This window comes from Pseudorasbora parva, chromosome 16 (genome assembly GCF_024679245.1).
Source record: "Pseudorasbora parva isolate DD20220531a chromosome 16, ASM2467924v1, whole genome shotgun sequence".
Lineage (NCBI taxonomy): Eukaryota > Metazoa > Chordata > Actinopteri > Cypriniformes > Gobionidae > Pseudorasbora > Pseudorasbora parva.
In genome coordinates this window covers 40,057,243-40,081,831 of record NC_090187.1, presented here as the reverse complement: position 1 = coordinate 40,081,831, position 24,589 = coordinate 40,057,243, and the positions used below count along the sequence as shown (strand labels likewise).

The 24,589-nt window shown below is 36.8% G+C and overlaps 2 protein-coding genes across 2 annotated transcripts; both read right to left on the bottom strand.

The window, feature by feature from the left end:
• Nucleotides 1-323: 323 nt before the first annotated feature.
• LOC137043004 (uncharacterized) lies at nucleotides 324-4,736 on the bottom strand. Its single transcript, XM_067419023.1, has 7 exons — nucleotides 4,529-4,736; nucleotides 4,302-4,426; nucleotides 4,145-4,208; nucleotides 2,704-2,857; nucleotides 2,476-2,621; nucleotides 2,266-2,376; nucleotides 324-598 (listed from the first exon to the last, which is right to left on the bottom strand). Exons 1-7 carry the CDS (start codon nucleotides 4,688-4,690, stop codon nucleotides 407-409), a joined length of 954 nt encoding a protein of 317 aa, XP_067275124.1. The 5' UTR covers nucleotides 4,691-4,736; the 3' UTR covers nucleotides 324-406.
• Nucleotides 4,737-5,791: 1,055 nt separating this feature from the next.
• On the bottom strand, nucleotides 5,792-24,004 carry nat10 (N-acetyltransferase 10). The gene is made up of 29 exons (XM_067419837.1): nucleotides 23,849-24,004; nucleotides 23,591-23,721; nucleotides 23,413-23,504; nucleotides 22,516-22,687; nucleotides 18,984-19,106; nucleotides 18,836-18,897; nucleotides 18,486-18,600; nucleotides 17,229-17,336; nucleotides 17,004-17,137; nucleotides 16,816-16,909; nucleotides 16,087-16,185; nucleotides 15,716-15,852; nucleotides 15,509-15,633; nucleotides 14,500-14,650; nucleotides 14,051-14,147; nucleotides 13,780-13,896; nucleotides 13,593-13,694; nucleotides 10,971-11,045; nucleotides 10,709-10,825; nucleotides 10,087-10,220; nucleotides 9,933-9,981; nucleotides 9,747-9,843; nucleotides 9,517-9,627; nucleotides 9,268-9,440; nucleotides 8,504-8,623; nucleotides 8,256-8,354; nucleotides 7,817-7,890; nucleotides 7,209-7,289; nucleotides 5,792-6,071 (listed from the first exon to the last, which is right to left on the bottom strand). The coding sequence occupies exons 2-29, from the start codon at nucleotides 23,702-23,704 to the stop codon at nucleotides 5,966-5,968; spliced, it is 3,078 nt and encodes a 1,025-aa protein (XP_067275938.1). The 5' UTR covers nucleotides 23,705-23,721; nucleotides 23,849-24,004; the 3' UTR covers nucleotides 5,792-5,965.
• Nucleotides 24,005-24,589: the final 585 nt, after the last annotated feature.

Below are 24,589 nucleotides of genomic sequence, written 5' to 3'. Positions count from 1 at the left end.
TACGACACCTATACTAAATACTAAAAATATAGGTTTAAAATATAGATGCAAAGAGCAAAACAAGATTAACACTGGATAACAATAACAATATCATCACATATTTTAAATGACAAAATGCCAATCTGGCCTGTATTTAATTCAAGAATAGCATGTATACATTTTCACTTCAGCTTCAGTTGAAAGTCAATTAAAGATGTACAAATTTCTTCAAATTTTGATGAATTAATTTATTATAGTATCATTGTTTTCAACCAGTATTTTGCTGTATAAATCTATACACTTATAAAAATGTACAGAATTCCTAACCTTTGTAATTTCAAGAGTAAGTGACTGTGCTTTAATGAAATAAATGAGCAGCTCCACCAACCTTTGTTTTTTATATATACATACAATTATAAAATTCCACTTAAACCACATTCTGTTTTTGGACATAGCTATCATTAAACCTTGATAAAAGATAATCCAATGACTTAATAGGAGGATATTTATCAGATCCATCACAGCATGAAATGATGGCCTCATCATCAGGGTGTACAAAGAAGGCCAGAGACTGACGTGTGCTGGCGTCACCTGCAGGGGGCAGCAAAACCCTGTGAACCTGAGGGTTTAATATCAGAAGAGAATATTAGAAACAAATTTAACGAACACTGTCCAGTGCAATAGAGTGCATTTGTGCCTGCGCACTCTTTCAGCTGCGTTGGGACCACGGATAACCTCCCACGATCTGGGGCTCCACGCAAGATCTCACCCTGTGGGGTCAAAATTATCACAAGAACAGTGAGCAAAATCCCAGAACCACACAGGGGGCCTAGTGATTGACCTGCAGAGAGCTGGGACCAAAGTAACAAAGGCTACTATCAGTAATACACTACCCAGCCAGGGACTCATCCTGCAGTGCCAAGCGTGTCCCCCTGCTTAATCCAGTACATTTCCGGGCCCGTCTGAAGTTAGCTAGAGAGCATTTAGATGATCATATGGTCAGATGAAACCAAAATAGAACTTTTTGTAACTCAATTTGTTGTGTTTGGAGGAGAAAGAATGCTGAGTTGCACCATACCTACTGCATGGGGGTGGAAACATTATGCTTTGGGGCTGTTTTTCTGCAAAGGGACCAGGACCCTCCTTCCGTAAAAACCTCCTTCCATCAGCAAGGGCATTGTACATGAAATTTGGCTGGGTCTTTCAGCATGACAATGATCCCAAACACACGGCCCAGGCAACGAAGGAGTGGCTTTGTAAGAAGCATTTCATGGTCCTGGAGCGGCCTAGCCAGTCTTCAGATCTCAAACCCATAGAAAATCTTTGGAGGGAGTTGAAAATCCATGTTTACCAGCGGCAGCCCCAAAACATCACTGATCTGCATGGAGGAATGGGCCAAACTACCAGCAGCAGTGTGTTTAAAGCTTGTGGCGACTTACAGAAAAAGTTGACCTCTGTCATTGTCAACAAAGGATATATAACAATGTATTGAGATGAACTTTTGTTATTGACCAAATACTTATTTTTCACCATAATTTGCGAATACATTTGTTAAAAATCAGAGTTGAAGTGTTCCTACGATAAAAATGACAGGCCTCTCTCATCTTTTTAAGTGGGAGAACTTGTTGGCACGGTTGGTGGCTGACTAAATATTGTTTGCCCCAATGTATATTGAGGGAGACTTGATTCCTTTATTCATGGGAGTGAACAATCGCAACAGAGCTCTATTGGTGTCTTTTTCTATATAGCATCAGGGTAATGTAGGTTTTCACCAAGAATTCCACTGTTAAACTCAATTATTTAAAAAATAAAGTGAATAAAGCAAATAAAGTAAAGATGGCTTCAATAAAAGCATATATCATCAAATATCCTCTTCTGTGAAACTCTCAGGACCAAAATGATCGTCCAATCAGTGTATTTGGTACGAATGCAATGATAGGCTGTCCTAGCTTCATGTTAACCTATGTATTTCCACACCTCCTCGCACCTTGCTTGTGCAGACATCAAACGTCATCAGCACGTTTCATGAGGCTATGCAGAGTTGTAGGAAGACTGTCACAGATCGGCACAATCTAATACTATGTTCATGTGTTTGGAGGATGCGTGGCTTTGGAGAGTGCTCTGAAGGGACGGTGCAATCTCATACTTTCAAAGCCAAAAATTGCCTACCCTACCGTTAAAGGTTTATAGGTTATCAAAAATCATTTTCCTTTTGGAGAAAATAAATCACTAATCTGACTGTTGCACTCTATTCAATTAAATGCCATATTAAATAAATACACTTACTGCAGACACATACACATCACTGGTCCATCTTTGCATCAGGTCTGCTATGTTAATCAAAACTGTTCCAGGAATGCTTGGGGCTGAAATAAATTCACCAGCCCGGTTCAGAACCTGGAGAACACACAGAGCCAAAGGTAAATGATTGAGGACCACAGTATACATAGAAAAAAGTCGTTTTTTTATTTTATTTTGTCCTGTATTGGTATTCACCTGCAGTCCACTCTCTGGGCTTTGGAAGAGCAGAGTCATGCTACCATAATCAGAGTGTTCACCACAGCGCAGCTGATTGTCCTTCACACATGTGCTGTTCACCGGAGGGTAGTACAGAGACCGTAGTGTGGTTGCACTAACATCACCTTAAAATAAACCAAACCACATCATAAAGGTCTTCTCAGCCACGGACTCACTGGGAGGAAGAAGACATATAAAGTTGCTTACTTCCAATATGTTTATGTGCACTGATAAAGACTTCTGAATCCAGGCCCAACCCAAGAGCCATCAGTCGGAGCACTCTGAGAGAGAGTTCCTTACAGCGCAGGAAGAATGATACCTGGGCATCTCGAAAATCTTCTACTCCTTCTGAAGGCCAATTCTGAGCACATTCAGAGGAGAAGATTATAAAGTTTACAATCACAAATGCTGAGGTTATGTTAAGTTTCTTAATGATAAAGCTTAATATATTTGTTCCTCCCATTTCCTTTTTTTATACCATCATGCAGTCCCTTTAGGAGCTCGGTATAAAACAAACACACAACACCAAAGCTGCACCCACAATTGCATACTTCCCTATATATAGTGGTTGAAAAACAGTATGTGACAAAAGTAATGTACTCATAAAAGAGCAGGCAAAAGGTACTTAGATGACCAACTAATTTCGGCAAGATTCTGAAGTGTGCATACAGTAGACACTTTACTATCCCATGAGGCCACTGGAGAGAATTAGTGAATGGTAGAAAAGCGACGCTGATAGGTCACATGACAAAGACAACATGGTGGATGGAGTACGCTCAGATGACATTCATACAACCTGCATTCAAACTATATAGTACATACTGTTTTGGAGGTTCCAAAAAAAAAAAAAAAAAACTGCACCAAATGTGTACTTATGTACTATTCTATACCGCTTTGTAGTATAAATAGTGTGAGCAGATTGTTCACACACAAAAAAAGAAAAAAAAATAAGTAAACTTTAAATACCCTAATGATGCACTTAGCCCCCAAAAAAGAGAGTAGTAGTAGTAGTGTAGAATGTTGGAGACTTTCTCAACAGTCACAACTTATGTAACCAAATATCTAGCGGAGGGGAGGGGCTAGTGGAGGGAGACTCCACTGCTGAATGAAAAAAATAATCTTAAAAAAATTAATATTACATATATTACACAAGTACACGGTGTGTAGTCCATCAGGGCAAAACTTCAAGGGACAGTTCACCCAAAAATCCAGTAAATTCAAATGCAAATTCTTTCATTATTTACTCGCCCTCATTTTCTTCCAAACTTGTGCGAATTTATTTATAGTGCTGAACACACACACAAAAAAAGATATTTTAAAGAATATAGGTAACTTTGACTTCTATAGTATGGGGAAAAAATACTATAGAAGTCAATGGGGTCCTATATTGGAACAACTCGTGGGTGAGTAAATTATGACTTTGCAGAATTTGCATTTTTGGGTGAAATATCCCTTAAGTACTTAAATAAGTGCTAACTCAAGAGAGTATAATGATTTCAGACACAGCCCATTTCTAAAGAAACATAAGCCACAACTTTTGTTGAACTTGATTCGACTCATTTATATAAACCCATAGATGTGCAGTCACGCTATTGTTAAAGAGACATAACTGTTAAATGAGAAAAGATGAGAAGAAATAGATATTTACATCCGCTGTCAAAGATGTTATATTATACGCCTCCTTCAGATCACCTGGACGGCGAGGATTCAGACTGAAATGACATGATTAAAAACCATTCAAATGTTTGCCCATCATTCGTGAGTTTTACAGTAACGTTAATGCTTTAAATCTCGAACTAACGTGCCTTTCATTTTCCACCGAAACCCAGCCGTGATTCAGGTTACATGAGAAACTTCCCCTGCTGAAAGGCTTCTTCATGTCTTCTGGCAAACAGAAGAACTTCTTTGAAACACGCATGACATTTTCCACCTGAAAAAGTGAACAGAGAAATAATAGATAGCCAGCAACAAACAATATAAAACTTCTCTTAAGTAACAAGAATGTAGTAAAAAAGAAAAAAGAAAATCAAACCTCTTCCTGATTTATGCCCGTGTTTTTCAGATAAACAAATCCCACCTCGGTAAAGGCCCTTCTCAACTCTTTACTTAACTTTTCCAAGTTAGCAGCCGATACATCAGCTTTTCCCAGTTCGTAGACATTGAAATCCAAGACGGGTATCTCCATACTTTCCATCGAGAGAAAACTCTTCTTCTTTGATAAAATGCAGCGCAGTCAGTTATTGAACCGTTATTGAACGATGCAGGGTCAAAGATATCCACTAATGAATGAGCAAACATCAGAGTACAAAGATCAAATGTCAGCCTATTCAACATGCTGGTTTTTTTTTTATAGTGTTTTGTTTTTGTTTTCTGCAGTGTAGCCTACTGTTTAAATGTTGTAGTATCCCGTAAAATGCACGTTAAAAACCTTTTTTTAAAAATGCAGTCTTGAGTACTTCAGGTTGTGATCCTGAATACTCTTTTGAACATAAAAAAAAAAAAAATTATGTTGATATTCTGTCTATGCAAGAGATTATTTATTTTACAGATGGCAAATTAAAATGTATAGCGTCAGGCTGCTGAAATCAACTTCCAATGAGGTCTAAACTAAGGGAATCATATATGAAATATGAAGATACAAAAAAAAAAAAAACTATGCACAACTTATAGACCATTTCTTTAATTTCTAAAATTAAATGCACCACCTGCTGGTGAGTTCGGCCAACAGCAGATGGTTATTATGCTTGGTAATCTACCCTGCTGCAGTTCCCGGATGTCAACTGTTGAATTTTCTGTCGATTTTGATTTGAACCACTAAATTTGTAAAGCGAAATAAAATTTTGGCAGTGAAATTTGAGGTCAAGAAGCCGGATCATTGATTTTTTTAATAATAATTTGTGTATAATTGCTTGAATTGAAATCACATCTTAAATATATAGCCGTGTTGAATTTTAAGCCTATAAAAAATTCAAGTCCTAAAAATACAACACAAGCATGGTTAATACAATGCATACCGGTATTTTTTGTAGTGCAATTCAACAAGCTTTTTTTAAAATGTCTAAATCCAGTCACTGAAGTCAAAAGCTAAAGGTACGCATGTTTGGCTGTTGTCCCACAACTTCGCCATCAACACTTTTGACACAGTATACTATATATTGAGTGAAAGCTATGCACAATAAGATTATTTACTTTACAGATGGCAAAATAAAGAAAATTATAGTGCCAGGCTGAAGAAATAAACATTCAAAGAAAAACATGAGGTCTAAACCATGGACATAATATCTGAAACACTATTAAAAAAACACACAAATGTACAACTTTATTTTGTTGGTTCAGTGGGGATGAAAAAATAAAACAAATTGGTCTTGAGAAAAATCCTTTATCTAAACATGTATTTTCATTTGAACTCAAGAAACTTAAAGGACAAGCACAAATGCATTTCATGGTTTCATTTTAAAGTCCATTCCTTTTATTTTCTCTTCCCAAATTTGACCTTTTTGTCCTTATTTTTCTTCATCTTCTTGCCTTCCCATTGTACTTTCTGGTTCATACCTTCCAGTTTTCTTTTTTTGTCACTAAAGGGGGAGGAAACAAAAGTAAAGTTTATAGCAGTTTATGATCCCAGACAAAAATCCTGACAAACCCTTTCTAACATAAATCTCTGCCATGCACGGCGGCAGACTTTTTCTCTACTGGTGTTGAGGGGGAATAAGAAAATAATCTATACTCAAGACGTCAGAGTCACTTCATAAAGAAACTGTTTGTTTTTAAAAATAAAAGCAACTATGGTACACACTACATTCAACAGGACTGTAGTTTTAAATTATACTTGGACAAAGAATAGGCATATTCAACAAAATAGATATAAGCCTAATACAAGTGACCAAAAGACAATGACAAAAACCTTTTACATGCAAAGGTGAAATACTTCAGCTGCAACACTTCAGCATTAGCATTAGCAATACAATACAAATGTATTTATGTTAACCAACTCAAATAACCCAGTCAATAAAATCAGGCTTGTACTGGAGCTCAAACTGTGAAAACACCACCTAGCAGGGCTTTGCTAATAAACTCAACTAAATGCACCCCATATTAGTTTAATCAGATATGTCCCTATTACAACTTTAATCAGCACAAAAGGACGTGAATGTGCACGTGAAACTGGCCGTGTTAGTTTATTACAGGCTATGGTTTAAAAGGGAAATTCACATTTTGAATACGCTCCACAGAGTTTACAATACACTTACAATCATGTTCTCATTATAATGCTATGTACATGACAGATTGGCGTTGCACATATTTTTAGTTTTCATGATCAAAGTGATTACAGCATCACTGTCTGATTTCGAATCCATAATGAGAAACAACTTTAAATAAAACATAGGTCTACTATTAAAAAAACCTGAGAACAAAATAAAACTGCTGCATTATAATAAATTATTTTGAAAAACTCAAATAACCCGGAGTTGATCATGTCGGACATTGCATTTGGGCTGACTACTTGCAGTATGTCAGGAGTTTCTCTCTCAGACTACCATTTCTGTTCTCCTCCTATGGCCTCCTCAGAGACAGGGTTTCCTACCTAAACTAGTCTTCTTTATTAAAAAAAAAAACAGTCCATCCCAACTGCTTGGGGTTGCTAACCGGGGGATTCAAAAATCTGACAGGGCTCTAACCCCAGTGTAGTGCCGTCACTGACTCCTGCTTACCTTTTTATGCTAACAATAGCTGTATGTCCGGCTTTCTTCAACACTTTGTCCCATTCCTCATCCTCTCCTTGGATCAAGTACCTTCATAAAAAAACAGGGAAAAGAGGGGTCAACAGCCATATTAGTGAAAAGTAAAAAACTAAACTTTTTTATTAAGTGAGCCTCAGGACAAAAAATAAATAAACAGGGTTCCTAAGCTTTTCCATTTGTAAAACGCATAACCTTTCCAGACTCACCTTCCAGATTTCCAAACCTCTCTGTAGATTTTCAGATAATTTTAGTATAATTGGTTCACACAGCATTATATTTGATATATAGTCCAGTCATCTGTAAATATTATTTAATTTGTTTTCTTAAAAAAATAAAAGTAAGATACATTTATATGATAAGAACCTAAAACAGCCTCCTCAGAACCTAAAAGTGTTTCTACAAATGTTACAATTAAAAAATCCATACTTTTGCAGACTCAAATTTCCAGACGTCCTTTCCAAAAAAAAAATCATATTTAACAAATGGTTTGCACACAATTATTTTCCAGTACATAGTACAGTCATCTGTAAATATATACATATCATACTTATAATTTGGACTGCATTCGAAAAACTCACTCTGAAAGATTCATGTCTTTTATCTTCTCCATGTCCATTTTGTGTTTCTCCTGGAACTCTTTGGCTGCATCATTCTAAGGAACAAAATAATATTTTAATATGATAACTTGTGAAATATGATAACCTGCTTTCAAATAAATCCTGTTCTTTTGAACTTGATAATCATCAAAGAATCCTGAGCACTGTTATCAACATAAACAATCATAAGAAATGTTTCTTGAGCAGCAAATCCACATATCAGAATGATTTCTGAAGGATCTTGTGATGTAAAAATTCAGCTTTACATCACAAGTATACATTTTAAAATATATTAAAATAGAAAAGGTAATTAAATTGTAAAATATTTCACAATATGACATTTTTTTAAAAACATTTTTATGATATTTTCAATTATGTTTTTCCTGATTATCATCACAAAATAATTTAAAGATTCTCATACCAGATCTTCATTTAGTGTCTGCGCTGTTGGTTCCATGCTTATGTCTTTGGTGGCCACCATCTCTGCTTCAACTGCTTTCTCCTGAAGAGTGTTGAAGAACTGCAGGAATATAGACTCAAACATTAACTAACACTGAAACATTACAGAGGAGTAGATCCATGCAGTTTATTTCTCACTCAGTCTAATCATTCTACGCTGTTGTAATCGGTGTGTGTATGGGAGAAGGAGAGAGGGCTTGTTCATCTCACCTGCACTACTTTACGGATGACACGGTTGAACAGGCCCATAAGCTGAGAAGCGGGCAGTTCGATCGCCTTCTCCAGCTCATCTACACTCTTGTGTTGAAGTCCAATTCCCAACAGTAGAGCCTGAAGAAAGAATCCATTATGTAGTTCACACAAACCTGAACACGCACATACACACACCGGAAACGGCCCTTAAAGCTGAAACTCAACCAAAATAAACATTATTTTATTTTATATTACAGTAGTGGCCAGAAGTACAAAACCAATTTCAATGCTTTTGTGTTCTTTACGAGAGAACACAAAGTTCACTGAAAAAATCACAGACATTGCATTGCATTGACACGCAACATTATTGACAATTTTTCCTTCCATCTCATTTATTTGACAAAATGATTTGGCAAACTACAGCTACTATAACAGAAAAGGCATAGTAAAATAAAGTAGAATATATTGACTACAACATAATCAGTTATTAATATTTTGTTGGACAGTCTGGCAAAAAATTGTCTGCATAATTTGACATTGTGTTATCACAAAACAGTTCTACACTATATGCTTACAAACTCTATAACACATTTTTAATAATATTCAAATAAAGGGTGGAGATGTAAATTACATACATATATTACATTTTCATTAATATCTTTTGTCAAAAATGCATACATCTCAATATATTGGTATCTTTAATAACTAGCAAAATTATATTCTTGAAGATAAATTTGGACTTAAATAGAGAACATTTCTTAAAGCACACATAGCTGACTTACAGACTGGGCAACAGAAAGCCCGATGTCTCCCAGTTGTTTGAGGAAATACATGCGTGCAACAACAGGGATCATGTCCATGATGAGGTGATAGTCCACCATGTTTCTTGAATACATCTCCAGGCGCTTCAGGTCGTATGGAGTGAATGTGGCAGCGAGCTCAGCACTGCTGAGAGCTGAAAAGACAGACGCATGAAAGGTTATCTTTAACCAGCACACACATCTAATGAGGTGGCAGGTCCGGGTCTGTACCTGCTGGACGGTCGTCCTTAGCGCTCTTGTTCTGCAGTATGTTGAGCGCCAGGGTCGGGTTAAATTTGCTGAACTGGAAGGACAGCAGGGAGAGGAACCTCCGCCGGAAATCTGTCCAACACAAGAACCGTTAGTCTTTGAAAGCGGAGTGAGCATTATATGTATTATTACGCAGCTCTCAAATATATTATTCACACTGGATTATCCAGAGAGAGGTTATGAATTCTCACCCTTCCAAAAAGCAGAGAGCCACTGGTTCTGCTCGCTTGACTCTTCAGCATTGAGCTCCTTCAGCATAATGCACGAGTGCTCTCCCGTCAGGTCATTCTACAGACCACAATATAATACAGCCCACTTATTACAAGCTACAAAAAGAGAAACAGTCCTGAAAATAAAATAAAAAGTGACGTCCTTACCGGAGTCTGTCTTAAATAAACAGGAACAAATCCACCCTTTTTCCAAAATCTGGATGGGAAAGAAAGCAGAGAGGTTAAAGAGTTAAGAACATGTTTTGTAAAAGTGCTGCAGTTCAAAAAGCACTGTAAAATCTGCTCTCATGAAGCGTCTCACTTGAGTAGTTGAGGAGTGAGACCGTAAGACACCCCCAGGTAGTCCAGCCTCTCGGCTCTCCTCTCATTCAGCTTCAACAGCAGCGGTGGCAGGTCTTTCCTGGGAGACACAACCTCCTCTAGAAGACTGACAGCCTGCACATGGACATGGATGAAAAATACTCCTTTCAGAATTATATACACTTTCATTCAGTGACACTCTATTTTAAGGTGACAGTTATATGTTACTACATGTACTTACTATAGTAAAAACAGTAAATTATGCATAATTACAAGCAGTGTTGGGTCAGAACAGAACAAACCTAGTTAAATATGACCAATATAACATACAGCCATTTTTACCAACAGAAACATCCACTATATTCAAGAGAAGACTTGTAGCCCGAAGGTTAGTGGAGGAATAAATGAACAGCGCTCTCTTCTGCCCTCAATACCCACGGCTGAGTTGCTTTTTAACAAGACACCCAACCCAAAATCGCTTCCTAGGCGCCACAGTGAATGGCTGCCCACTATTCAGTGTGTGTGTGTGTGTGTTCACTACTCACAGCTCCTAATGTGTGTGTACTAACTTGGATGGGTTAATGTAGAGGATAAATTCTTTGTGATAACAAACAGAGCATTACCTCACTGCTCACAGATGTGATTGCGCTGGCCGGTGTCTGTTCTTGCTCATCCAAGAGAGGAAACTGACCCTCATAATATTGCTGCAGCAGCTGCAGAGCACGGGTACCGTAACCCATCTACAGAGCGGCACAATGAATCACACACGGGTAATGCCATAACTGCTCAAACAAGGCATTAATAAAGCAACTGATATATCCAAGATGTTCAATGAACATAATTGAGGCTGTATATTAAAAAAAGGAAAAAAGGCAAATTATTTACCCCCTGATAATCAGGGTTCACAGCAATACGGACAATCCTGCCCCCAGAGAGGCCTCCGAAGTCAGGGTCTTGAAACTAAATGCAAAAACACAAACATCAGAATCAATTCAGAGTCATTCTCTAAAATATGTATTAGAAAGTATGGCATAAATAATCTATATACACTATTTTTTATAAGTTTGGGGTCAGTAAGTTTTTTTCTTGTTAAAAGTTTTAAGTCTACACAAATGTTAAATGTTTACATTAAATGTTTAATGTTTTAAATTTTCACATGATCCTACAGAAATCATTCTAATATGAGGATTTGTTGCTCAAGAAACATTTCTAATTATTATCAATTTTGAAAACCTTTGTGCTGCTTAATATTTTTGTGGAAATACATTTTTGCATTCACTTGAAATATAAATTTTTTGATCAATTCAATGTGTCCTTGCTGAATAATAGTATATATATATATATATATATATATATATATATATATATATATATATATATATATATATATATATATATATATATATATATATATATATATATATATATATATATATATATATATATATATATATATAAGGGCTGGACGATATGGCCAAAATTTATATCACGATATATTTCTTAATTTTGGTCGATACGATATAATTTCGATATCGATATGAACTATATAAAAGCTTTAGAAAAACTACCAAGAATTGCCACAAGGGATTTCTGTCTTCAAACTTCTGAAAAATTAATTTGCCAAGTCTATGAAACCTCCTCCTATAAAACTATATATTTTAGAAATAAAAACGGTACAAATAAATTAATGTTCACCTTTTATTTGTATTTAGCCTTTATACGAACAAGAAATGTGAAATCACCGTCAAATAAACATAAGACTCTCACTTCGCAGACGCAGTTTATTGAGCATTTTCTTTTAAGTTTTAAATTTCAGTGAAGAACGATTCATAGCGCTATATTCTCCTTTTATGCAAAACTATAGACCTTTATCTACTGATGCACAAAAAATAAATAAAAGAAGACACAATTCAGTGGCCTATTTGTGCACTGTTTGAGATGAGTGCACGCTGCTTTTTGCAAGGCTTTAAACACGAGCAAATGATACATTTTCGTGAAGCCATGTCTGACCGTCTTTCACAAGCTTTGAAAGGTAATTTAAACGAGAATGAACGCATTGGTGTTAATACATGAGATTGTGTGCAAATGTGGAAAGAATTAAAACAAATGTGCCACTTTCCTCTTACATAAGTCTACATGGATTATTTTTAACGCTTGGCATCATATTGTTAGACATTAGATTGATGCATCTATGTCGATGTATTGTTACACCCCTAGTCGGCACCTCTCCGGCACATTTTTCAGCACACTGAAAGCTGAAGTTTAATATCAGCCCCATTGCGAATCGGCCATGTCTGTAATTTGTAAAGTAAAAATTCCCCCGCAAATGACCTACCATGTTTCGCCGAACACCGAGGTCCGTGATAATATTAGTCCCGTGCGAATCGACATCTCTGTGATTTGGCCAGGATTAGGCGGATTGTATATCATTTTTGCAAGCTTTTTTTCTCCCTGTGAGCATTTCTATATTTATCTTTCACGAAGAATAAAGTCTGCATTCATAATGCGCACCGTTAATTCCCGTGCAGCCGCGCCCACACAGATTCTTTCTTCTTTCACTTTAGAATGAGTATCAATTTGAGAGTAATCTGATTGAATGGTGTGTTTAATATTAACATCAATACTGTTCTTAATGAAAAACATAACAGAACAGTATAGTACAATGACAATCTTGTTTAAATAGGCGCTTTTACATTTAGTTTTGAAACTGATACTTCCGCCGTATATTGTCAGCTTCTCACTCATGATAAATGAAATCTGATTCCTGCCGCTGGTCTGAGCTCAGTTCATGGCGTCTGTTCACTAACTGAACGAAATTATATTTATTTATTAGGCTACTGTAAAATAAGCAAAACGATATCGATGCCTGTTTATGATTTCATACAGCTATCTATAACGAAGACTTGACATCATATCCGGGAGAAGTCAGTATAATTGGAGTAAAATCACAGGCTTTGCTTATCCCGTGCGAATGCGCCACGCAAAACTCAGATGTGGGGGAGTAATTTCTAAATCACAGAGGTCCCTAGACAATACTAATCCCCTGCGAATAGTGCTTTAGATAGCCGAACCACTTCCACGCCACTAAAGAAAGTTAGTCTTTCTTCTCTTATCAACTATTTATTTCTCCTTACTTGTGGAAGCTCGTTCAGTCACATTTGTGTTGCGGTCAGGGAAACTCTCTTTGTAGCTAACGTGCCGCGTTTGATCTATCAGCCTACTACTGCTGACCACTGACTGCGTGTCCGTGGTGTACGTCATCATGCAAGAAGCCAATCGTGTTCTGCTCTTTCTGATGGCTGCGCCCTGAACGTCAGTCATATCGAAATATCATAATCACTGTTATTGAAAAAAATTATATCGCGATATATATTGATATTGAATTATTGTCCAGCCCTAATATATATATATATATATATATATATATATTTGTATTATTATTATTATCTTAATGACACCAAACTTGTGAACAGTAGTGTAGTTTCATTTTAAATCCGGATTGGTTACCTGTTCCGAAACAGTCCAGGGAATGAGATCACCTGAAGCTTTCTTCCCTCTGGACAAGCTGGTGAGGATGGACTGACGTGAGATCTCTCCTTCCAGACACACCTGAAATTAGTTTACAGTTCATTCATTAACAACATACTTCAACTCAGATTTAGCAGTACTGGAATTAAAGTCGTTTTGGCCATACCTGCACAACTGCTAAGACCTCTGGGAGTGAGTTCTGTGTGGGCGGAACAGGGGGCAGCAGGCAGAAGAGATGGTGAGCAGGAGCATCCGAAAGCATCTGAAGGTCATTGGGGGAATTCTGCGGAGGGACAGGAGATCCGAGTCAAAATTGGTTTGCTGTTTAGAGTTTGACATGTAATGCTATAATGCGTTATCAGACAGATCATTTCAGACAGAGGGTCAGAATGAAGGTTGAAAATGATGATCTTCTCACAGAAAAACAATCATTTTACCTTGTAATGTGATGCTACGTAAAGTGCCATAAGACGCTGAAGGAAAGTCTCAGAAGCTTTGTGATAACAGAACAACGTGTCTCGATTCACATAATACCTGAAATAAGGTGTTAAAGAAAAGTCTGGATAGATGGGTAAATCGAAGGTAGGTAAGAGCTGTTTACACTGGTGATGATGATGATGATCACATAAAATAATCAAAGGCAGGCAGCCCAAATAAGAGAAAAAAACAGAAAAAAGCCACAGAGATTGGTTCTAAAGAGGAAAAAAAAATTGTCATTGTATGCCATACTGACTCAAAATTACTTGACTGGTTAGATCTCTTAATTTTCACCAAATCGTGTTTTTTTTTCTTGTGTGGCAGGAATGGGTAGCCATACTAGTATGATGTTATGATGAAAATAATAATCTAGTGAATGTAGATGTCTCGTTTGACTTTTAGAGGATACAGGTCGCACGTCTGGGGCAAAGGGCAGCCGGAAATGATGCGTGGTACACTCAGACAGTCCAAACACAGCAGTTCATTCAACCATTTCTCCACATGGTCGCCCTGGCCATAGCGGATAGACTCGTGGAGGGTCACCTCATGAAGGCTTCGTGCTGCAAAACGATATTACATATTAGACACACGTATCATCAGTCAGGGGGGGAAAAGCGAATCTTTTTTTCATGTTTTGTATTCTTGTGCCACATGAGGAGATATTGAGTGCAAAAGTCGGGTTCCGGAAAGTAAAAACTCAAAAAGTGATTTTACTCCATAGGGAAATTGATTTTTAATGTTAGCTTATAAGCCTTTATAGACAAATCTAGGTTTTAATCAATGGTATTTCCTTCTGTTAAAGCCATCAGCCCACATTATTGCAACTTATTTTTTAAAATTGGAACCACATTGACCATGATGCTATACAGAAAATTCCACCAATCAGAGTCATAACAAGCAAAACACATCAAAGGAGCTCTTTACATTTGCATTTAAACGCAGCTTACAAATGAGGAGAGCAATAGAAGCAGTAAAACCAACAAAAAGGCAATAATATACACTGCCCAGACAAAATAAATATCTCTAGATATCACGTGAGTATTTAGATTTTTTTTTTGCGCACAAAAACTATTCTCATCGCTTCGTAAATAGATTGTATAGCCACTGTATCGATGTGTTTAGTGCCTTTTATGGGTCTTGTGAGTGGGAATGTACTGAATGCCAATGGAGGCCTATCTGAAGCCTTTCTCAGCCATCAGGGTTTTTTTTGTATCTAGGCCTACATGAAATTCTGCATCCAATGTACGATTTTTTAATTATTTTTTTTCCACCTTGGAAGGGCAACGTGAGTCGAGAAGGGCATATGGGCAGTTGGCCGGGTACCCCCCTGTGAATATCCCTGACCAACACTGCCAAAAAAAGCAGGCAGGCACTATTGCACCATTACATTTCAAAAGCAAAAAGACATTAGAGGATACCTGCAGCCAGTCTGGCTGTGCTGGTGTTTCTGTTCTCCGCCGACAGGTTCTGCTGGCTGTCTGCGCTCTGCTGCCTCAACTGCTGAATCAGCTTCAGAGACAGAGAGCGACCCGTGCCCTCATACCTGCATGTTAACATGAGGATTACTGCATTGCTATTATACCATTGTAAAAAGATGAAAATGAAGCAGCTCTTCAAATACAGACCCATTGATGGTAGATGCCATGAACACAAGATAAGGCCCCAGTAGTTTCTTCACTAAAGGCAGTGGGATAGCAGCGGCCTCGTCGATGACTAGCAGCTCTGCCTGGCCTAACTTCACCGCATCAGCAGGGTGAATGTACTGCAGATCAAAACAGATCAGCACAGGCGAGGGTTATTTATCAATCATTATTAGAGTTGTGAATGATGCAAAATGCACCATATGAATCTGTTGTTTCTAAACCTACAAATATTCGAGCAATATACTAGTGGAAAAATTAACTCTAAGCAAATACAGTGTCTGAGACTCCACAAGTCAACAAATATTTTCAAGAAAAATTATAGGAAAGAAATGCAGAGATGGAAGTCTGTATACCTGAATGGTCTGTCGATGTTCCTTGAAGATGTTCACACGAACTACAGCTTTGTTAAACTCTGGGTTCAAAGACTGGATTATTTCATAGTCCAGATGTTCCTAAAATTATAAAAAATAAAAATATGGTTTGAAGTAGTTCCCTCATATGTATACATAAATGTCTGAATTATACCAATATTTGGCAAATACTAAATACATTATCAAGGTCTGAATCATTTAACTGACCAGGGTTATTATAGTTAACTAAAACTTAGTTTACAATTAACAATGTTAATTGAAAAAATTAAATAAATAAACGTTGATTAAAATAAAATATAATATAAAAAACAAAGGCAACAATTCTTATTTACATTTATTGCACTAGAACTGCTAAAACTGAAATAAAAATGTATAAAAACGATAGACACTAATAAAATTAACAAAAAAACACTACAAAATACTAAAACTATCTAAATTAAAATGAAATAATAAAAAATAATTCTAAATATTAATACAAATTGACATAGTATATTAATGATCCTAACATACATATGCACGTAATTTTATGATCAATTTATTAAAACAAATTGCATTAGTGCTGCAAGGCACTGCAGTAAGAATACCCATGACTTGCCTTAGAACTGTATTTCAGTAAATTCTTAATTAGTCTTATTTACAGTAATACACTCTTAATATAGTCTGAGTCTGGCTGTGATGAAATAATATCTAATGATGCTCATTGATGATTACCTGATACTGGAGGGCATCAAAACCTTTAAATATGAACTCAAACAGCGTGTGCAGATTATCTGGGCTGGGCGATGTGACAAAAATATTTGAATAGCTGAGAAGAGAAATACAACACAAAGGCATGAAGTTATTTATGTGCAGTCAAGAAAACAAGAGCTCTTTCATAATCAAAACACTGTACCACATACCCAAATGCAACAGCTCCGGCTACAGCCAATCCCAGAGCAGCAGATTTCCCTCGACCGCGGGCAGCAGTAAGAGTCACGGTGCTCCGCAAGGTCTTCTCTGAAATAGCCTCAATGAACTTCAGCACTGCTTTGGCCTGAAGACACAAACACACGCAAAATAAAACACTAGCTGGGCCACATGAAACATATCAGCGTCAAGATATCTAGTGGTTATTTGGATTATACCTGGTCCATAGTTTTACAGCCGTCCACTAGAACGCCAACTGGCTGTGTGTCCTGTAGAGACTCCTTCAGGTCCTTCAGCTCTTGTTCCCGTGGAGACAGTCCTTCATCCTGTAGGCAACATCAAAAAGATTATGGAATACATATAAACAAATTAGTAGGGATGCAGCTATCGATTCTTTTTGTAATCGATTAATCTAGCACTTAATTGACTGAATAATCGGATAATAATTACTTTTTTCTTTATTCAAGAGCAATACTGAATATATAAGAGAAAACAAGACGCTAAAATTAACATCTAATTTGTTTTCTTTTCAGAAAAATTAAGTTTTATAGCTGAAATTGCATACATTAATAACTGAAACTAAACCATTTTAATGCATACAACTGCAATATTATAGTATATAAAAATTTCAAATTACTTTAAAAAGGTAAATATAGTCTAAAAGTAAACCTACAACCAATAAACCAATATAAAGGTAATATAAATAACAATAATGACTAAACATTGTATTTATGTTGTGCAACTAAACTTTAAAGTTTCAGCTCTGGCATGACGTAAGCCTTTACGGTCTTCTGACGTTTTTGTGGCTTTTGTAAAAGCAAAACACACACACACACACACACACACACACACACACACACACACACACACACACACACACACACACACACACACACACACACACACACACACACACACACACACACACACACACACACACAAACGTTTGTTTTCATGACATATGGGGATATTCCATAGGAGTAATGGTTTTTATACTGTACGAACCGTATTTTCTATCCCCTACACTGTCCCTACCCCTAAATCTACCCATCACAGGAAACATTCTGCATTTTTACTTTCTCAAAAAAACTCATCCGGTATGATTTATAAGCCTTTTGAAAAGTGGGAACATGGCCAATGTCCTCATATTTCACCCTCTCCTTGTAATACCTATGTCATACCCATGTCATTATACACATTTGTGTCCTCATGTCACAAAAACATGCTCACAATTTTTGGGATGTTTACCCACCTGAACCGCGGATATAACTGCAATACGCTCATACTCCGAGTCCTTACACAAAAAATGTCTTTCTGTGACATCTGTGTGTAGTTAAATGGACTAAACGAAGCCTCGAGGCAGATGATTTTGCCTCATGGATTTTTTGAATTCGAGTAACTCGAGTTATTCGATGGATCGTTTCAGCTCTATGAATTAGCAAACAGAACACCGTCCGGTTATGAACAGTGCTCACCTGTGTTTTTGGAGGGACCGGTTTGATGTTGGAAATGTGAGTGGAGACCGGCAGGATGTTGAGCTGGTCATCAATCACAACACATGTCTTACAGGAGGAGAGGGACAGGATGAATCTGGGACAAATATGACAAGCATCATTTGTGAACTTCTTTCTTTCTTACAGGAGAGTAAAAGATATGAACTATTAATGCACCAATAACATATTAGACTGGAAATATAAATGAGGAATCCTAGGACCCTCATGGCTATGCTACTGGGCTGAACACTTGATAATTAAGACAGAAATATGAGTATTGTAATTTATACATTATAAATGGGGGTTTTGTAACTAAATGTCAAAAGACTGACCTTTCATTAAACCTTCCAACAACATCCTGGTGAGCCTCTGTCCTGTATCGAGAATGAACATCCTGAAAGAAAACACACATGTAAAAATATATTCACATGCAGATTAGCAGCTTCATATTGGCATACGAGCAATTAAGAGGCCATCTACCATTGTCATTGTGTACAGCTGCTTCAGTGACTTCATAGTCCTCAGAAGAATGACCACAATGCCTCCACCTTCTACAGTCTCAACAGTCCGAGCCAAAAGGTTGGGCGTGAGAGCCTCGAAGTCCTGTAACAGAGAGGGAGACCAACTTAGCCCTATAAAGCCTACTGTATCATATTTAATGTAGGGCTGTGCGATATTGAAGAAAAATGCAATATCTTGTTAAATAATGCGATATTCGATACGATATTGCAATTTAGTGTTGTCACGATACCAAAATTATGACTTCGATACGATACCAGACTAAAACATCGATATATCGATACTAAATCGATACCACAGTAAAAAAATTAAAAAATAAATAAATAAATAAATAAGATAAGATGCTTAATATGACAACAAAACTTGTTATTATTCATTGTTATTTTTACTAAAAATTCATGTGGCCAGCATGTTCCTTAGGGTTGGGCATCGTTTTGATTTGAACAATTATTGATCAATTGATCAATTACTATTAAAATTATCTCAATTTATTTTTTACAATGGGGTAATAGTCTTGCAATAGCTTACACACAGCACAAGGAAGCTTGATTTCGAATGGTAAATTGAATTTAAAACGACGAGTAAACAGTAATAAAATAAGAACAAATAAACAGATTACAAACAATAGCACAAATAAATACAATAGAATAGAAGATACAAATTAAATAGACTGCTTTATTTTTTCAGGTAAGTCTAACATTCAGATAAGAAAAACTGAATAAAAAAATGCATAGTAATTACATTTAAAACAACATTGGATAATGTTCTTTGTAAAAAAATTCAATAGCGTACAGATGAAACTATTAAAGTTACACAAGTTGATCAGTCAAGAGCAGTTGATCGTTTGTCTTTTTGTAGTTTGAATAACAAATGACTGCGGTCCCTTTAAGACTAACGGACGCATGGATCCTAAACACTGTTCCTGTTACTCGTTCTTCCTGAACTGTTTGCGACTGTGTTTACGTTAATACTCTTCCAGATGTGCACTGATAATTCTTTGAGTGTATTTGACCAATAATAAGCTGGAAAAAGAAGCAAATGTTTGCACTTGTATCATGTCAGAGGCGGCTATATTACGGTAGGCTATGTGTGCGCTTCAGATGTGAGCACGAAATCTGCGGGGATTAGTAGAATTAATTTATGTGCAATCCTGCGCGAAATTCAGACCGATCACACACTAACACTAACACACTGTCATGAGGAAAAAGTCCAGCAGAACGCACGTTCGCCGTGCTCAGAGGTTAACCGGGCTGAGTGAGAATATGCCGGTGTGTGTCAGCTCGCTTTCGGTCGGAGAGGAGAGCACAGCAGGTATCGAATACTGTAAAAACTAAGAATCGTATCGTTTCAGATATTCCAGTATCGATATATATCGAAATATCGATATTTTTGACAACACTATTGCAATTAGTGTGTAAAATCTATTTAAATTATATTAAAACAATTATTTAAAAACTGAGAATGAAAACCATTTGCGTTTCACATTCTTTCTGGGAAAAGAAAGCATCGCAACAACTTCTGAAAGTTACCAGCTGTGTTGTAGAAAAAAATTGTCACAAATTGTTCACGGTTCAGTGTGTGTGCCAGAAAGCGCTAGACTGCATATTATTGTTTTTCGCAAATTATTACATTTAATAACTCTTTTTAACATCAAGCAAGTCACATAAGTAACAGTAATGTGCACAGTCTATTTTCTGCCCAATGTGTGACCTAAAACTTACACTTTTCAACATACTGAAGTAGCCTATTCAAATCATTCAGATATTGCGAGCCATTGCGATATGCATATTTTCGATAATTTCGATATATTGCACAGCCCTAATTTAATGCATACATTTCTAAGACCTTGCTAAAAACCTCTTGTAGACAATGTCAATGTGACAACGACATGCCTTCTGCTCTCTGATTGATCATTTATACAATTTTAGCCAAAAACATCCTCTTTCCAGTCATTTTTGGTTCATGTCTTTTTGCAGTGAAAACTGACTTTTTGACAAGTCCTCATGAAATCAGAATTTACCAGAATTTACTTTGTTAGCACATATTAAAGGTCTCAGCGTGAACAATTAATTCATGCAAGTTAATACACAGAAAAAAAAAGTGTATCTGTAATCTGTAAAGTTTACCACTGTTTATCCCTTAAATCTGAAGTAACTTCAGGTCTGGAAACAGCGTTCCTTCTCAGATGACGTCAGTTTGACGCCTTAAAAATGCTTAACCGCTGCTCTCTAGCCATTAGTCTGCTATGAAAGGGAGAGGAAGAGCGCTAAAATATTCCGTCCATCACACACGAAGATCTGTTGTGAGGAGACGTGGACCAAACTCTGATGGGCAACATCACGACTATGACATAGAAACAAGGTGTGCTTGAGCATACTACTCTATTTAGGGTCAAATGTTGTGACATCATGTCCTGTTTTTGGTTTGTTTACATGTCTTTGGTCAATGTAGGGCTGGGCGATAAATCGATTTTATCGATTAATTCGAGTTTTTAGTTTACGTCGATTTTTGTGAATGAAAATTGGTTTTCTCTTTAAAATCCACTGGCGCTCCCTCTGGGCTCCCGTAATGGCTCAGCACTCCCCACGCGCGTTTGCCACAGAGATACACAAACAACAAGGATAGCGTCTAACAACATACAGTGTCAATCGTAATTGGTTCAGTTTTTCACAGAACAGTTAACAATACCCCGCTGCAAAGTCTGAACGGAACCGCGCGACTCATTTGAGCTGCGTGAACACGAACGCAGCGCGAGCTCACACACGGGCCTATCTCGTGACGGACACTGATACACAGCGCTGGAGATCCAGTGAGAGCGTTTAAATTCACCACAGAATTAATAACATCGCTACTGCGAGATCTAGTGGAAGTGTTCGGCGCAGAATTCTGTTATAAACCACAGATATCAGATCAAACAGAGCTGAGCGAAGGTGGGGGATCGTTTTAAATCGTAAATCGAATTTTTGGTGAAAAAAAAAAAAATTCGGGGATTTTTTTTGGGCCATATCGCCCAGCCCTAGGTCAATGTTGTGCTCCTATTTCATTTGAACCGCGCCAGATATAGTTTGAAAGCAAACTGAGATCCATCTTTTCAGTGCAGCAGGGTTTAGATGGCAGCGTCCACACTTCTTCAAATGAACCGCACTAACAGAGCAATCACATCGTTTTAATAAACCAAACATGCCAAGTGTCAACACACCCACAGAGTGATATTTATATCCATTTTATGTTAGTATGCTTAAGCTATACTTAAGCATTTAGAATTTCATCTCTTTTCGTTTGTCATATATGAGCTCCATATTGTCCTACATCATACTGTGAGCCATAAAAGCCTTGTGTATCAAATATGATACTAAACAAAAATAAAAATAAATTAAAAAAAAGTGCATTGTGTCTAAATATTCAATAAACTCTTCCATTTCAATTAATTGTTATAAGTATCTCATTCGGCAGTAATATGAAGGTCCATACTGGGATGTGTGTCTGGCATTACCTGTAGAACACACATGCCGTAAGTGTTTCCCAGGATCTTGTGAGTTTCATTGTAGTAGCAGTAGCGGATGTTGGTCGCAGCAACGAAAAGCTCAAACGGATCATCCTCTTTTAGGTTCAGCGTGCCTGTTTTGATCTTCTTCTGCAGCTGTCGCATCCTCTTCTTTCGATTACTGTAAAACAACAGATCCAGTGTTCCTGATAGCACACAACTTCAAACAAGTAAAAAAAGTCTAGTCAGATGATGAAGGGTCTGGAAATAATGGTTAGAAATAACTGACCCCAAACTTTTAAACAGTAGTGTATATCATTACAAAAGATTTCCATTTTAAATAAATGCTGTTCTTTTTTTTAAAACATTTTATTCCTCAAAGAATTTTAAAATATAAAATATGACAAGTTATACAAAAAATACTAAGCAATAATTTGACGAGTAATGATGATGAAAATTCAGCTTTACATCACAGAAACAAATTGCATACTCACGTACTATTAAAATAGAAAAGCATTATTTTGCATGTTAATTATATTTCATAATATTACAGATTTTTCTGTATTTTTGCTCAAATAAATGTAAACTTGATGAGCATAAGGGAGTAATGTTTCCAAACGTTTGATCGGTACTGTATTTAATAAAAGCTTTAGAGCTTTAATCATAAAACTAAGCATTTAAAATACATTATTGGAAGATATATAGTGACATCTGGTATTTAAATGCATAATGTAAGTAAGCTTTACTATTATAAAAAGATCTCATTGATTTAATTACAAGCCATCAGAATGTAAAGGTTTTTTTACTTTTCTTCTATAGATATATTTGCTTAGTTAGTGCCTCTGAACACAACTGAGGTGTTTTGTCCTGAATAAAAGAGGTGTGTTGTTTTTAGAGTAATCATACGTGCTAAAGACAAGCTCCTTCTTGTAGCACCACAGCACTGACGGCCGGGCTCTGACTGTGGCTTTAGACAGCATGTGGTGGAGAATGACAACCTGGAGGCAAAGTGCACAAATGAGTGAGGCTCTGCAAACGTACATTATTAGAGTTATTAAACACAGGCACGCGACAGACGCCTCACCTGATCTTTACCACGATCACCAACTATAACGAACATCGACCGATGGTGCTGCGCCACGCCGTTTTCGATCTGGACTCGAATGCGATTGTCCACCTTCTTCCGAAAAGTTGCCATTGCTTCAAACCTGCAGCCTGTCGCCACAAACACAACAGTATGTTTTACACGGTGAAAAGAAGTAAACACTAGTGTGAGCTGAGAGAAACTATAACCACCTTTTACGCAGAACAAACATATGATTATTCATTTCATAGGGCATACCTTAAATGTTGTATCGTTAAAGCAAAACTCCCGGTTTAAATCTTAAATACAACTTTTGGTAAATGTTCGTATGCCTCATTTACAGTACATCATCATGCTCGTACATTCACGTGGGGAAGCTGAAGCTTCGGCGGAAGGACCCTGGCGTGAAGGACCCCAAAACAGACGTATAGCTGTCCATTAGAGCGCCTGTTCACAATAACAGAAAATTACGATTTTTGTTGTTGTTGTTGTTTAGTTAATTAAGGCCTGTTGTTGACAACCTAACGATAGTCATTTTTATACCTCAAAACCAAACGTAAACGGGTTTTTTTTTTTAATCGGTTCCTACATTAATGTCAGATTCGTAATCTTGTGCCATTGTGGGAGTTGTAGTCCTGTATAAACGGAGTAATTTCTGGAAAAAAGACTACACTTTTATATACATTTATGCCATGTTGTCCTCATAATTTGTACATATTTGGCTAAATTCATGGTTTTTCATGTACTGAAGTATCTGTCGCACTCAAAACGGTGCCGTATACGATTACGTATGCGATACGATTCCTGAAAAAAACTTTCCTGTAAGTCTATTTATATATATATATATATATATATATATATATATATATATATATATATATATATATATATATATATGCATTTCAACTACAATATCAAAATGTTAATTTTCGTAATGTAGACCATCAATTTACTTAGTAACCATGCAGAGAAGGAAATCTGGTGTTTTCAAGTTTAGGA

Excerpts from the sequence above, each read along its gene's own strand:
- LOC137043004 (XM_067419023.1), bottom strand. The coding sequence starts at position 4,690 with ATGGAAAGTATGGAGATACCCGTCTTGGATTTCAATGTCTACGAACTG. Across the intron at positions 4,209-4,301 it reads GTTTCGGTGGAAAATGAAAG|TCTGAATCCTCGCCGTCCAG; the intron begins GCACGTTAGTTC and ends ATGTCATTTCAG. Across the intron at positions 2,377-2,475 it reads GCCCAGAGAGTGGACTGCAG|GTTCTGAACCGGGCTGGTGA; the intron begins GTGAATACCAAT and ends TGTGTTCTCCAG.
- nat10 (XM_067419837.1), bottom strand. The coding sequence starts at position 23,704 with ATGGCAACTTTTCGGAAGAAGGTGGACAATCGCATTCGAGTCCAGATC. Across the intron at positions 17,138-17,228 it reads GCTGTAAAACTATGGACCAG|GCCAAAGCAGTGCTGAAGTT; the intron begins GTATAATCCAAA and ends TTGTGTCTTCAG. Across the intron at positions 8,624-9,267 it reads GGCTTTCTGTTGCCCAGTCT|GCTCTACTGTTGGGAATTGG; the intron begins GTAAGTCAGCTA and ends TTCTTTCTTCAG.